This window comes from Alternaria alternata (genome assembly GCF_001642055.1).
Source record: "Alternaria alternata strain SRC1lrK2f unplaced genomic scaffold CC77scaffold_1, whole genome shotgun sequence".
In the NCBI taxonomy this organism is placed as follows: Eukaryota; Fungi; Ascomycota; class Dothideomycetes; order Pleosporales; family Pleosporaceae; genus Alternaria; species Alternaria alternata.
The window spans coordinates 152164-166585 of record NW_017306190.1 but is presented as its reverse complement, the minus strand read 5'-3'; the positions used below and the strand labels follow the sequence as shown (position 1 = coordinate 166585).

Below are 14422 nucleotides of genomic sequence, written 5' to 3'. Positions count from 1 at the left end.
CAAGACGGAAATTTGTAGTGAGCTCCCTACGACATTCGTACTTTTCGTCGTTGAACAATCGCAGACCATGTTTGAAAGTCAGTAGAACGCCACTTTGCTCGTATCTAGTTATGGTAAAACAGAGTGGGGCAGATAGGCGTCCACAGCGTGGCTTGCCCCTCTTCTAGCAGTAATTGGTCTAGCTGCTTACTGTAAATCGTGTACATAATTGGTCACTCAGACAGCGAATTGATTGACTTAATCCCCAACATGATAGCCAGTTCTTCACACATACAACCAAACGCGGAAACTACCCAAATACAATGGCATCGCACGACGAGGCCCAATCACCGTCGCTGCTGAGCTACGAGGTAGTTTACCATCCGCATTCCGTATAAAAGGTCTGAAATACGGCTATGTTAGGAGTGACTGCAAAACTTCCTCCATGGAACACACCAATCTTTACCTACCTGTTGTAGTTCTCCGCCGCCACATCCACGTATCCGTCCTCCTCATAGCCCTTAACGATCACCGTCGTCTCGCAGCCCTCTTCTGCCTCCTCACAGACTGCCAGATGCCTCGCGACCCTCGGGAAGATGTCAACGTGCGCATGCTTTCCCATCCAACAATCCAGATGCCCATAACCATTCACAACAACCCTTTCGTACTTTACCTCCGGAAAACATTCTCTTAACAGATCATAGCTACTTTTCGTGCTTTGCTGGCTCCAAACAGCATTCTCAGCCCCACTCAGCAAGCAAATACTCAACCCCTTCAACCTCTCTAGATTCGTTTGGGTAAGCAGATCCTCAAACACGGGCCTATCGCTGCGAACGTGGTGAGGTGGCATAGCACCCATATTCGATAAGTGCGAGAGGAAGTTGGTGTGGATGCCATCGAACCAATGACCAAGATGCTCATGTGTGGCGTGGTTGAGGTTGGTGTGCGTCCAACAGCGGCCAAAAGGAACGTCGCATCTGTGACAGACCGCAGAGTTGCACATTTCGCTTCTAGTGCCTACGGGGTAGAAACGTAGTATTTGATCCAGCAGGAACTGCACCCATGGCGAGGACGAAGAAGAGTGGCACGGGAACCAGGAGCCTGCTAATGTCTACCCGGCTGTAAGCAGAGAAATTTGGTAGATGGAGAGGACGGGACTTACTTCATATGCCTTTATGAGAATGGGATGTCGCGCCTTGAAATCGTTGTCCGGGCTGAAAAGTAGGTTGGTGAATACTTGACTACATGTCATTCCTTTCAACCAAGAAGCTTCCACGTCGCCTTTGAGCAAAGCAATGCCTGTTGCTATGCTTCCTAAGCAATGAACAACAGCGTAGATCTTTCTCTCTTGTTCCCTCTCTCGAACGTATTCCATGGCAGCTCGAACGTCCAACCGAGCATCGTATACAGTATCGCCCTTTCTAGCTTCTTCTCCAATCCCAAAACGGAGGATGGGGATGTAACACCGGTAGCCAAGTGAGGTAAAGTAATCAATGGCGTTCGTGGGTACAGTTGGCAAGGAAAACATTTGATCGTCTACAGACGCACCGGGGATGAATACGATCGGCGTATGCTTCTCCAGCGTGCCGGATGGAGGCTGCCACAACTTGATGGGAAACCTGACCCCATCGTCGGCTGTAAGCATCGTCACAGTAGGAATCGCCTTCTCATAGTAGCCCGATTTCCCGGTGGGCGGTGTTGGATACTGGAGTCGACGAAAGGGACTGAACACGTACGATGCGATGTTAGTCGTGAAGAACTTGAGAAACCTGGCCTGCGCTTGCATATCGCTCATGCCACCAATAGTTGTACGAGATCGTAGGGACTGAAGTTCCGAGAAGAAGTCGTGGAGTGACAAGTGTAAAATACCTCGACCGACCACAACGCCATCGTAACCAGTGATTGTTGTGTATAAAGTTGTTGTCGCGCCCCAAGTTCTCGAGACTGAGAATGCAGCAGTCGAGTTAAGTCTTTTGTAACCGTGAAAGCCGTATCTCGCACCATCTGTACTCAAGAGGTCTACCTTGTACACGAGATTTACTGCATCTGCGACTTTCTCGTCGATTGTAAAGAACTCGACTGTGCCACCAGTAACCATGAACGGTTCTTGCGACAATGCGCCGCAAGCAAATGTGCCAAATGGCACACCCTGATATGAGCCATTTCGGTTGCGGCGTGCGTCCACCGTGAGTGCGAGCTGAGCTGAGCTTGAAGCCTCCCTAGCAACCTTTTCCGCAATACTAAAATCTGGGACGTTGTTGCCAAAGTGAATATGACCTCGCATGACTTCCTCAAATCGGACGCCTTCGATCGAATCCTCGATGGTATTGAGTCTAATAGTCTTTGTGGATTCTGGTAGTACAGGTACGAGCGGATGTTTCGAGGTACTTAGTCTACCATTTGAACTATCGTCGGTTTTCCAACCACGTTCTTGGGCGATCAGGTCACAGCTTCGCTCAGCCAGTGCAGTGATTGTAGCGCATGGATTCACACCTTGAAACTACCATCAGCTGTCATCGAATCAGTTTGCATGCTTCAACGGAGCGACTTACCGAGTGATGTTGGGATGATTGAACCGTCTACGCAGACAATCCCCTCGTATACTTCATGTCCTTTTCCAACAAGAAGCTGGCCGCGATGATTGACCACGCCTCCAAGTCCAGTTCCGTCATTACTCATAACCGCACCTCCGAGCGGGTGAACAGTGATACATGGAGCCTTGACGAGTTTGCCGCCAAGGTTCTCAGTCATCTCAAGAAGAACGCTGTCAAGATGTGCACTTCGCTTCTGGCTCCCTATGCCCAACCATCGCAGAACCACTGCATCATCTTCGAGTACCATCTGTCCTTCGTTTTCGTCGTGGGACATGGTGAGATACACTAGCGTCCGGTCCACGCTGCCACCTCTAGCATATGGTCCAAGGATCCAATTCTTCAACCTGGCCAGCAAATTACCTATAGTGCTGGATGATTCAGACGGCACAGCGGTGGTTTGGGTTTCGAGCAAACTCTGAATGACTGGCGCTAGAGCTTCAGGGATCGCACCGTCTTGGATAATGTACCTGTCCCGTACGTTTTTGGCGTGTGTGGAGCCTCTCATGTCGATGCATGCAGTAATCGTTGGGCCGCATGATTTGGAACTCATTTTACCCAGGGCTTCACGACCAATGCTACTGATGTCGTGCTTGCAATTATATGCGAAAGCCAACATGTCACCGTTGCCTGTCAACCTTTGACCCAACAAAGGTGATGTATGGAGGCCATAGCGTTGCGATCGCAGCAGTACCTCCGTCGTCCCGAGTGCACCGGCCCCAAGGAAGACAACCTCCCGCTGTGTCGCGTTAGTGTGAGCTATACTCGAAGAACCTCACACTTACAGCTCTGACCCACTTCTTTGTCTTTCCTCCTCTCCCATTGGACACCTCATAGAATACTAAGTACCCTTTGCCTCGACCCTCCTTTTTCACATGTCTGACATCAATTCCACAGAAGAGTTCGGCGCCTCTTGTCCAAGCATCATACAGGTATGTTACAAGTACTGAGTTCTTTGAACCATCGTTGACACCTGTGCACTCGTTGCCAGAACCCGTACTTTCGCTCATGTGTATTCCAGCTTGGTTGGTGCTGGAGCAGAAGGTTGTCGTCAACGGAGGACGGTAAAAGTTTTCATGCAAGCCAAGACTATCGGCTTGCCGTTCAAAGACGTCTAGTTTGCGTGGTTTTGGGTATCTTGTTGGAAATGCTGTTGGTTGGAGCATGCGCTCAGCTCTCACGTAGACTACATCGAAGTGTCAGCATCAGCACTCTTCCTTCCATGACCTTTCAGTACTCACATTGCTCGAGGTCTGCAGGATTCTCTCTAATTTCATCCGGCCACTCTGCTGCTTCCAGTAATCTTTCGTTTGGTTTGAGGAAAACACCAGCATTGATCAAGCTCGTTCCCCCCAGACCACAGCCTAGAAATACGTCCTGCCCTTCCCCTTTGACAGTATGGTACAACCCTGCTGCTTTACCGATACTAATCATTTTACCGAGTATCTTGCCACTTAAGCTATATTCTCGCATGGCGTCTTTGAACGTATGGGGATACTCTCCGGGCCAGGTTTCTTTTCCAAGTTCTAGCACACAAACGCTTTTCCCGGCTCTTACCATGCGTGATGCTGCAACGCCACCGCCATATCCTGAGCCAACGACCACCACATCATATTCGGTTTTTATCGAGAATGGATGGCGAGCCAGGCGAGGATACGCTCTGTTGGTCGACGTGGCATTTGCGGATGGGATCGGTAGCTGTGGTTTCTTGAGGCCAAGTTTTACCGGCATAGACTTCGCAAACGTGAAAAAGCTCTTTCATAACTTCGACTGAAGGATATGGCTACATGTATGCCAAGATAAGTAGCAAAGGCAGCTTATGAATGCAATCAGGAAAGTCGACTCGAGCATACTTACTTCTTGCGAAAGTAATCACTGGACCATTTGAAAGAAGGCACAGTAGATGTCAAATAATTTGAGACACTCCACACTGCCGGAGCTTCGTGTAGCATGGACGAATCGCCATCGCCGAAGTTCGGTCCACATCAAGAAGCGTTGGAACTCGCTTGGGGGCTAGACACCGCATCTGAGCTTCCATTGTTACCCAATTGAGCTTACCTATGTATGTTCCGAGCGCGCCACTTGTCACTATCACCGGGAATGTCTGATTCGGGTGCACGTCCGGTAAATAGTCGTCATGCGATTCGATAAGATCTTCGAGGGTCGCGCCTTTGCATCGGAACAATAAGCAACATTGGGGGCCACTATTTGGTCGACAGCAGTAGCGGCCAGCGCGGTAACAAGAATGTCGAGAAGCTGCTATGGTCTCTGGAGGGATGTATTCAATCTGGCCTTTTACTGGTCGCGTGAAACGAGAATTGATGCCGACCTGGAGAGAGTGGGTTGAAAAGGCAAGGGTCCTCATCCGCGTAGGTGGAACTGCATATTTCCGGCGCGTCGCTACTCCCAGTCTGCTGACCTTCAGCAAAATATCGTTTCACAGCTCATGGCCCATCTTTTGCTATATGCAGTGCATACGCGCGTTGTTTTCCATATCCAAGTGATGGGGAGAGGTCGTCTGGACGTAGATGTGTTTTCAAAGGCGAGAAGTAGGATGACGCGGTCACTTCTTCCACCTCGGCACGCTCGTTTGGCTTCAAACCACCGTGCACCTCCTTTCTGCCACGGACTGAAAACCACCAAACCACCTAGGTGAGCTAGCCTGTAGTGAACACAGCCAGCAAACTTCCTTCAAAGGGACGACACTGCCAATATTCCTCAGTCAGTCGGGCATGCTGCTAGTGCCCGTGCACCTGTTGACCATACCCGAGTTAAGTGGTTCAGCTGCTTCATCGCAGCGGGTCAGCACGAACAGTACGCCACCACTCGGCTCGGCACGAACGGCTTCCAGCCCTAACTCCAGGGTAGGAGAATCCTGCTGTGGTTTCACGTAAGACTTTCTACCGTATGTCAATGTTACTAAACCAGCTCTATGTGTAAGTATCTTGTTGACAGGTGAAGTTTATTGGATGTTCGGCAATGGGATTGTGTACCCAAGTTTTCATCGATTTCGCTTTCTGCGGAGACTTTCATCCAGCTGCACCGGATACCGAGGTACTACAACAGCGTCAAGAACAGAGAGCGCCAGCAAATTGAATGGTTTTTTGGTGTCGAGCGTAAATTTATGTCATCTCTAGCGGTTTTCTCGTTCTCATTCTTCTTTATCTGTCCTCACGAAGCTCCAGATCTCTCGCCAGACTCCGCGGCGTAATCTCTCCGGCCTTCTTTCCAGAATCTGCCTAATTCTTGCTCGTTCATTGCTCCTTGCAGCTTCGGCCTCGATCTCCTCTTGCATGTCCGGGCTCATGTCAGCGTACGATTGATCCTCCTTGAACGGATCTTCGAACATGACGGAAGGACCGGCGATGCCATCGTTCTGGCCGTCCATCTCATATGATCCGAAGCGGGGTCGCGGAACAGGCGGTATGCATGTCGGGCCCTCCAGCTCGATGTTTGATAGATCTTGCAACACATAGTCTTCGACTGTGAGGTTGCGAATGTCGACGCGAGACGTACGTGGGTAGATGAACTTGTACGAGAGGTAGAGGATGGCGAAGATAGCAGGGCCGATATATGCTCCGATAACGTCAAAGGCAAGGCTGATGGTTGACTTCAGATTGCCAGGAGAGGAAAGATTACCCCTAGCAATTAGAATGATAAGTGGCGGTATGCCGGACCATATAAGGACGAATGTGCTTCCTATCATACCGATGTATGCAGGAAGTGGTTGCCAGCGAGACTTGAATAGTCGAGACTTGTACAGCGGGTGGTTTCTTCCAAAAATCTTTCGCTTCGCCAGACGATCGAGCCCAGCTTTGAAGCGCAGAAAGGTGATGCAAAGGCAGATGTTAATGCAGGTCGCAGTACCAGTGTAGATCTCAGAGAGTGTGATAGTTGGTTGTGAACTCGATCTGTCGGCCAATCCAACGAGTGACAGGAACCCGAGGGCTGAGCATAGCAAGATAGCTGCCAACGGCGTGTGACCGTTGTTAGTCCTACCAAATACATTTGCGACTTTTCGTGGGAGGTATTGTTGGGATAGCATGAAAACACTCCGCGAGGCGGCATACAGATCAGTGTTTGCAGTCGTATATGCCGAGAGTATGAAAAGCGCATTCAGTACTTTGGGTAACGCGTCGAGCGACAAGTTTTCAGCCGCGATCACGAAAGGCGATCTTGTCGGACCACTGCCTTTTGTCCACAATTTGGACAATTTCGGATCGAGGTAGTTGACGTTTGACCCAGCAGCAAACATCGCAAAAGGGTACATGATGACGGGAATGACGTATACGAAGGTCATTGTGGCCGGTACATCCTTCCAAGGGTTCTTCGCTTCCCCAGCAGTCATTGCGACCAGGTCTGTGCCGAAGGAGAACATGGCAAGCGTGATTGAGGTACTGTGTATCCAATAAGCTTGGCTGTGTTCAGCCCGATTCGGAATACTCACATAAATCCAAACAAAGCACCTCCTGTCCCAGGTATGCCGAATTTATCGTCAGAGACGCTTGAAAGGGAGAGACGTTTGTCAGTGACGTTAAACCCGGATGGCTTCCAACCTGGAGTAAACGCATCGTGTGTGTAGTCTGCCTCGTAGGTTAGCGCAAAAACGTGGTCAAAAGAGACTGAAGCTCACTGTCGTTGTATCTTCCCTCTTTTAGTCCACCATCTGCACAATGTTAGATAATTTACTGGCAAGTCGGTGCACGCATGGTTGCATACATCCAAAGTTCAACACCACCATCATGACGCAGACAAGCACGAGCAGGCTCAACTTGAACCACATTACTACCTACAACCACCTTATTAGATCGAAAGTTCTCGACTTTCTTTTCGCTCAACTCACTCGTTCAATTTTACCGTATAGCTAAGAAGAAGTAAGCGGCATGTCTCCTGTATTCTGACCATTGGCTTACCTTGACCCCAAGACAGTGCGAGAAAGTCGTCAGGGCTATGAAAGCGATATTGATAGCGGCTTCTGTGCCAGGTGAATGTGGCTTCTGATCATCTTTCAAGAGGACAGTGAGCTGTGCCGCGAGCGCAGTGAGAGTAGTCATGGCGAAGATCTTGTTGAGTCTGTAGATTTGTTAACGTGCTGCTCTTATTGAGGATGAAAAAACATACCCATATACTGATGCGATAGCAAAGCCACTAGCAGGATCCAAGAATGTGTGAGGTAGATCAATGAGAGCTCCGGTCAGCGGCCGGCATGTTACCATCTCAGTAGTAGTATACATGACACAAGCAACGATCCCTCCGGCTACTACATAGCTGATTGCAGCTCCAAGTGACCCAGTTGTAGCTATCAGCGCACCCGACGTGATGAAAACGCCTCCACCAATGCAACCGGATATCCCAATACCTGTGTTGTTATTCAACCGACCTCCACTGCTACTGGCCTACTGACTTACCTGCAAGCTGAGGCCTACTCAACACACGATCAAGATGTTCGGAATGTGTTACATAGTATGGCGATCGATCTAGCGGTCTTTGCTCCTCGTCCATATCGACTGGCATTACATTAAACAAAACTGGTATCAGACTGGTAGTATCCAAAAAATGAAACTCTTTCTTCTTTTAGTAGTTTGGTGTAAGTATTCTAGGAATCTTAGTGTGCTGCGAAAATGCAAGGGCAACACTTAGATGTAGACTGCGCCCTCTTGTGACCCGCTTCTGGGCATCTCCAGCCTAATGTACTTAGGCATGCCCTGTATCCAAGGCTGAACCCACACCGGTTTGCTTCTTATCAGCCTTGACTTCTGCTTGGAAATGATGCAGAAAACAATGACCTAGGACGGGATGACCCCTTCGACAAGAGATAGTTGGCGTTTTTGCCACCATCAAAGTCGACAACCTGGAAGCGATAGATATCGTAGTCAGATCTATGAACCACACGTAGAGATCAAAATCTAGGCAGCAAGGGTATAATCTGGCGACGAAAATATCTCATGTCCCTGCGAGCGGTAAAATAGTGGGAAGATGATCGGGGCGAAGCATCTGGCGTTTGGTGATTGGCTGAGACGATGAGCTCTTGGGGCCAAGATCAGCGAGGCTACGTCTCGACATACCGCCCTCTTACATATGTGGCGAAATGCTAGAGTACAGAGCAGGCGCATGATAGATTCCGGTACTCTGGCTGAGTAAGGAGTATTAGTACTGATCTGGACATGCAGGGGCACCCTTAGGTACGGAGCCTTCCGAACTCAACGGTGTTATCAAAGGTGTGTAGTATTCGCCCCCTCGCAGTATAGAATTAGACAGAATGAGCTCGGTTCTGAAGAAAGGCTGTCAAATGTTAGCTCAGGTGCTTCAATACAGTCGCGAGGCTACAAAATAGCATCAAGAGCGCCACGTCCAGCGTCGCGCGCTCTGCGATAACGTTCAGTAGTACAGCCACGCGTCCCACGTACTCTAAGAGTACGCTCTGGCTGCCTCATATGGCTGAACACCCTATGGGATTGTGGCTTGGCTTTATTGGTATGCATGAGTGAGACACGGCCCCCCAACCACCGAGTGTCATATCTGTCGTATGTATGCTTTTTGACGTGGTGGCGCATGCAAGACAAGATCAGGCTACAGCTATCGGAGTCAATAACCGGCGCCAGCTGACCTGTGTGATGGCTCAGACCGTCCGTTCGTTCAAAGCAACGGCATTATTGCTGCTTCACAAACATACTTTCCGTCGCTTGACGACTTATTGACTGCAAACTTCTCTCGTCATTATGATATTCTTGTTTCGTGCTCTTTGATGATGTCTATCTCAAGTAGCTCTTCGTATCCGTCTGCGCGACGCTCTTCTTCAGCTGTAGAGACTTTCCCAATATTTACAGCCTCACTTGGCAACTGTACAGAAACTCATTTGCAGAGAAGTGGACAACGTTTTCTCAGGAGAACTCACGATGTTGCGACATCGATCTCGCCATCAGGCTGGGTTGCTGCTTGCTCGGCAAAGCAGGTACGGCTATACAACGTGGGGAGCGCGAACAAAAGTCGCCAAATTCCACTTCACGTCGAGCTGAGCATACCACTTGGTAAGAAGGAGGAGATTCGAGGTGTCGCGTTAACAGAGGATTTGCTTGCTGTAATTACACATATGCAACTGTTGGTCTACGATGAATACAGCCGCGAGACACCAAATTTAGTGAAAGCCCAACGCGTCGATCAAGATGAATGCTGGATTCCAAGGTCGGTATCAATTTCGCAAAGTGGTTCCCCCTCTATTGACAGAATCGCTACTGCGAGCGTAGCAGTGGGTGGGGAAGGAGAAAGCGGCGTGAAACTGTTCAGATACAAGGTGAGATTCAACCCTACAACCCGAGCGTAAGACATACGCTAACCCGGTACCTTCACATCCACAGTACACCACAGGCTGGAACGCGGAGAACAACCGCACGACCTTGTCATGCCCGAGAAATACTGGGGCTATCAAGGTTGTCGGCTTTTCGCCTCACCGTAGCGATATCCTGTATGGTCCTATGGCCTTTGCTTTGTCGACAGGAAACCGATTATATTGCTGGAATGTGGGTCGAAGCTCGTGGCCTCGGTCGCCCACTCGTCTGGGCCCGAGTTGGTACGTCGACTGCAACTCTAGTGGTAGCGGAGGCGTGAGTAGTTCTCACACATGCTTCGATACCCAGCTGACTTTAGATAGGCTTTGCGCGATGAGATTACAAACGCGGCGTTCGTAATATCTCCAATCGGCAAACCTCACATACTCTGCACAGTAAATCATAGACCAGGATCGCATCTTCCCCCGACTTTCATCGTGCCAGTCGACACCCTCGAATATAATCCACAAAGCCTTCGCCAGCAAATGAATCCAATACCAGACAGTGTGGTTGGGTCAAGCGTTCTCGCGGGTACCGCATCTCGTAATGGCCGGTTCTTGATCGTTCTAGAAGAGAATGGGCACAACGACTACAACATGAAATTGTTGACCATTCGCGGGGCGCACACGGGCGGTTTGACTTGCTCCGCTACTGGCATGCTATCATGGGCGGTCAGGCTGCGGGTCACCAACACTCTCGCTACCAAAGTCTCGATCTTCATCCAAGAGCAGAATGCCGCACTCGAAATCATCGCAATAGATGGACAAGGACATATCGTACATTCAAGGATCAGCGTACCGGAGATGCTGCAAGACCAGCCGCGACCTCTTCCACCACTCATACATGAGGCGCCTTATGAACTTGCAGTCCCCGATTGAATGACCGATGACATCTACTTTGTCTACTATTAAACTCCAGCAAACTCAACGCCAATAAACGGTCCGAACGCTTGTCGACGTCACGATTGAGGCCGATGGGCTACTTCAGATCCAACGCAATATATTAGACGTATGATGCCATTGATATTGAAGGCTTTCCCTGAAATGATTAGCGGTCATAAGACGACAGTACGCAATCTTCAGGAGAAGAAGAAGAAGCGGGGTGGAATCGAGGGAACTACAACCAGAAGCACTCGTAAGAGCTCGCCAGTGGCGCGTCTTACCCTCAAAACTCAGCGTTTGCAATCCTTGCATCGACACCGTACTCATGAGGTCACAGAAACTCTCAATCTAGCTTAGGAAGGACGAAGGGCGAAGTTAAATGACAGTGACTAATATCTGGCTAAGCATGTTGCGTTGCTTACATCAGAGCTTAGAGCTGGGCCCTCAACTCGAGCTGATGATCCAAGAAAGATGCGATAGTGTCTTCCATCCTCTTCCACCTGATGCCTAGGATTTCCTGAGCGCGGCGTGATTCGACAGGTGGAGGCGCATCAAATGAACCTTCCAACTTTGTACCCAAGCCAGGATATTTCTCTTGTGCAAACTTTGCTATGTTGGTCCAAGACCATCCGTCCTTCTCACTAGCGCTCAGCACAAACTCCTGAACTTCGTTGTTTCCATTAAGCTTCGTCTCCAAGGCGCGCACGTGCGCAAGTGCAACGTCTCGAACATCCACTCCAACTGCGGGAATGAAGGGCTTTTCGGAGTACAGGCAGCCCCAAAGCATAGCATTAGTACCATCGACTCCGTCAGGAGATGTCTGGCTGAGGTTGCGACCAAAGACGAAGGAGGGATGTAGGGTGATGACAACGAAATGTGGTTTGTTCTCTGCAACCCATTCGAGGGTGGCTCGATGGGCTAGAAGTTTGGAGGCGTGATACTTTGCTCCTCCGCTAGCCATCGGATCCGCGGGAAATTCCATGTCGGGATCCACGGAGATCTCCTGGTTTCGTCCTTCTGCAAGAATGTGTCAGATATATGTCATCAGAACGAATGTACATAGAAAGGATAGACCATGTTCATAAAATAGAAACGTACCTCTCGGTTCAAATTTGCCTCCCGTCAGCGCATCTAGTTGGACCAAGGCAAGTATCGATGACACGATGACGATGCGTTTGATGGTGCTGAACTTCTTTGCGGCATTCAAAACCGATGTTGTACCTTGCACTGCAGGCTGGAGGTACTCCTTCTTGAAGTCTTCACCTTTACCAGGCATCGGTGAAGCGAGATGTAGGACGTAATCGACATCTTTCAAGGCACTGTCGAAAGCGCTTGAGATGGACAGATCCGGAATGACGACAAAGTCGACGTTGCTGATATGCTTGGAGAAGAGCTTCTTGAGACCTTCGATTTGAGGTTCCTTGCGCACGCTTAGGCGAACCTTGTAGCCTGCTTCGAGCGTTTGGATAACGACATGAGACCCAATGAAGCCTGTCGACCCGGTAATGAAGACAAGAGATTGAGACATGGTCAAGACAGTGGTGACGAGTGGTTCTATTGATTGTTGGAAGTGTCAGTGGTAGGTATTTGCTTTCTGTTCGAAGAACATCAAGATCCTTTTATATTCATTGTAGTTCCAAACTGTAGGGGTACATGTAGTGACTTGTTCTCTCAAATACAAAATTGTAAGCAATCTCAGCCATGCGTGTTTTGTCAGCCTACGGACGGAGTCAGGTCATAACCATGTCGGTCCCGAATGCAACAATGGCGCACACAATACGCGGCGTGATGGCGAAGCCGAGCGTAGCTGGCTAGCTAGGTGTGATGTGTGGGTTTCCTCGATTATTAAACATGATGCGCTAGCCTGATTTAGTGTTTCTTGTATGCCTGTCTTTCCGGACTAGGGACTAGCAGACCAATGATCAGGATCCTTAGCTCAATTTTTAACGCACGTAACCTGACACTATTGGGTCTGTCGTCTCGGGAGGGCATGCGGTGAGTTCTAAGGTTGATCTCTCTCAGTTCACCACCTTGGCCCCGACAACGCTAAGGACACGTAGATTTTATTGGGCTGCGGAAGGATTGCAATGATCGGCCGTAGTGCTTTAGCAGGTTTGTTACGTACGTAAGAAGCGGAGAGGCCTAGATGTTGTTAACCAATATTGATCTATATCAGAGGCATCAACCCGAATAACGACCTTCCTCACCACTGCTCAACAGTACTTCCAGCTCTACTTTCCAATCAACCTTCCCATCAACTTTCGAACCCTACCAAAATGCCACTCTGGGTCATCTACCATCCGGAAGGAACATTCGAGGACGATGCGTCCAAAGAAGCTCTCGCAGCAGACAGCATCAAGCAATACACCAACATCGGTCTTCCAGCCTTTTACGTTGTCACAAACTTCATTAAAGTGCCCAAAAACAGTATGTTCATTGGAGGCAAGCAAGTCGGCAAACAGGATACACCTTTCATCCGCGTTGTCGTCGAGCACATTGCTGTAAGGCTTCCAGACGAAGACAAAGTCTACAAGGGGGCCGCAAACGGCGTAGATGCTGTTTTGAAAAAACACTGTGGTGATAAGGGTTACAACTATGAGTTTCATATCGATGAGACGGAGAGAAGACTTTGGAAGATCAATGGAATCTTTCCACCAGCGTTCGGAAGCGAGGAAGAGAAGATATGGGTCAAGGAGAATAGAGCCGTGGATTTTGGAAAGCCCTCGTCTTTGTAGTGTAGTGATGGCAGTCTAGGTCGTTAAATGGTCGACACTTGGCTTAGCGATCTGCTGGAAGATGAAATGATGGACCTGTGACATCATGCCTTGTATTTGGTGACTTCCGTCAACCTGTTTGTGTAAAAATGGCTTATTCCATCTCTTTCTTTAGCACCACTGGCAACTCAGCTGGGTATGTGGTGCTGTAATACAATGTACTTGGTGATCGATTGATGATGGAAGTTCGTCAGCGCGATACAAGGCTTCCTGGTCAAATCTTAGTTGATGCGACGTATGATCATCTAATGCGCAGCGACCAATACGCAATAATCCAGAGTCGAGCGAGCCAACGATGACAACATCTTTCGTAGCACAATATGCGGAGTTCACAGTCCACCCATGTCAGTTAGTAATCTGCAATCCTCCACGGTAAATATCGCGCATATAAACCTAACGGCCGTAAGGATCTACTGCTGAGCGCATCTGTAATGCTTGTGACCGGATTCATAGATACAGTTCGTGGTCACTCTCTTGATGACACCATATCCCAGTGTATTGCGCAAGGCGATGTGAGGACAAGACCACAACCATGACGTCTCAAGCTCCACGCGTCGCGACAGCGCAACCCGATCTGTCCAGTGCGTACTGTGGCGTGTGCAATGATAACGTACCAAGTGCCCAGACTGATACCGGGCCAAAGAGGGCGATTTCGTTGGAGTCAATGTGCTGGGTTTCAGCGACACTGAGAAGGATTTGAAGGGAGGGATCAGTTGACAGGTCAAGTTCCGGGATCGCGCTAGCCAGATACGCTAAAGACTATTACACATTGGTGTTAGTGAAACCGCGCAACATTGCACCTTCGAAAGAAACACATCTCGTGGTGAACACCGTTCAACATTTTTATACGTCGTTTTGTTTCGAGTAGCATT

General features: G+C 49.3%; 5 protein-coding genes across 5 annotated transcripts; 2 read left to right on the top strand and 3 right to left on the bottom strand.

The window, feature by feature from the left end:
- Positions 1–445: 445 nt before the first annotated feature.
- On the bottom strand, positions 446–4301 carry CC77DRAFT_923958 (FAD/NAD(P)-binding domain-containing protein; the record flags this gene model as incomplete). The annotated part of the gene is made up of 5 exons (XM_018533772.1): positions 446–1090; positions 1142–2472; positions 2532–3309; positions 3356–3756; positions 3812–4301. The coding sequence occupies 5 exons, from the start codon at positions 4299–4301 to the stop codon at positions 446–448; spliced, it is 3645 nt and encodes a 1214-aa protein (XP_018391119.1).
- A 1420-nt stretch (positions 4302–5721) lies between these two features.
- CC77DRAFT_1026876 (hypothetical protein) lies at positions 5722–8072 on the bottom strand (the record flags this gene model as incomplete). Its single annotated transcript, XM_018526337.1, has 7 exons — positions 5722–6967; positions 7018–7153; positions 7290–7359; positions 7414–7434; positions 7484–7643; positions 7692–7929; positions 7979–8072. 7 exons carry the CDS (start codon positions 8070–8072, stop codon positions 5722–5724), a joined length of 1965 nt encoding a protein of 654 aa, XP_018391118.1.
- Positions 8073–9318: 1246 nt separating this feature from the next.
- Positions 9319–10773, top strand: CC77DRAFT_1003758 (hypothetical protein; the record flags this gene model as incomplete). The annotated part of the gene is made up of 3 exons (XM_018523223.1): positions 9319–9861; positions 9926–10171; positions 10219–10773. 3 exons carry the CDS (start codon positions 9319–9321, stop codon positions 10771–10773), a joined length of 1344 nt encoding a protein of 447 aa, XP_018391117.1.
- A 216-nt stretch (positions 10774–10989) lies between these two features.
- On the bottom strand, positions 10990–12406 carry CC77DRAFT_1068311 (NAD dependent epimerase/dehydratase). The gene is made up of 2 exons (XM_018529078.1): positions 11875–12406; positions 10990–11793 (listed from the first exon to the last, which is right to left on the bottom strand). The coding sequence occupies exons 1-2, from the start codon at positions 12302–12304 to the stop codon at positions 11207–11209; spliced, it is 1017 nt and encodes a 338-aa protein (XP_018391116.1). The 5' UTR covers positions 12305–12406; the 3' UTR covers positions 10990–11206.
- A 601-nt stretch (positions 12407–13007) lies between these two features.
- Positions 13008–13511, top strand: CC77DRAFT_1036502 (hypothetical protein; the record flags this gene model as incomplete). Its single annotated transcript, XM_018527021.1, has 1 exon — positions 13008–13511. The coding sequence occupies exon 1, from the start codon at positions 13053–13055 to the stop codon at positions 13509–13511; it is 459 nt and encodes a 152-aa protein (XP_018391115.1). The 5' UTR covers positions 13008–13052.
- Positions 13512–14422: the final 911 nt, after the last annotated feature.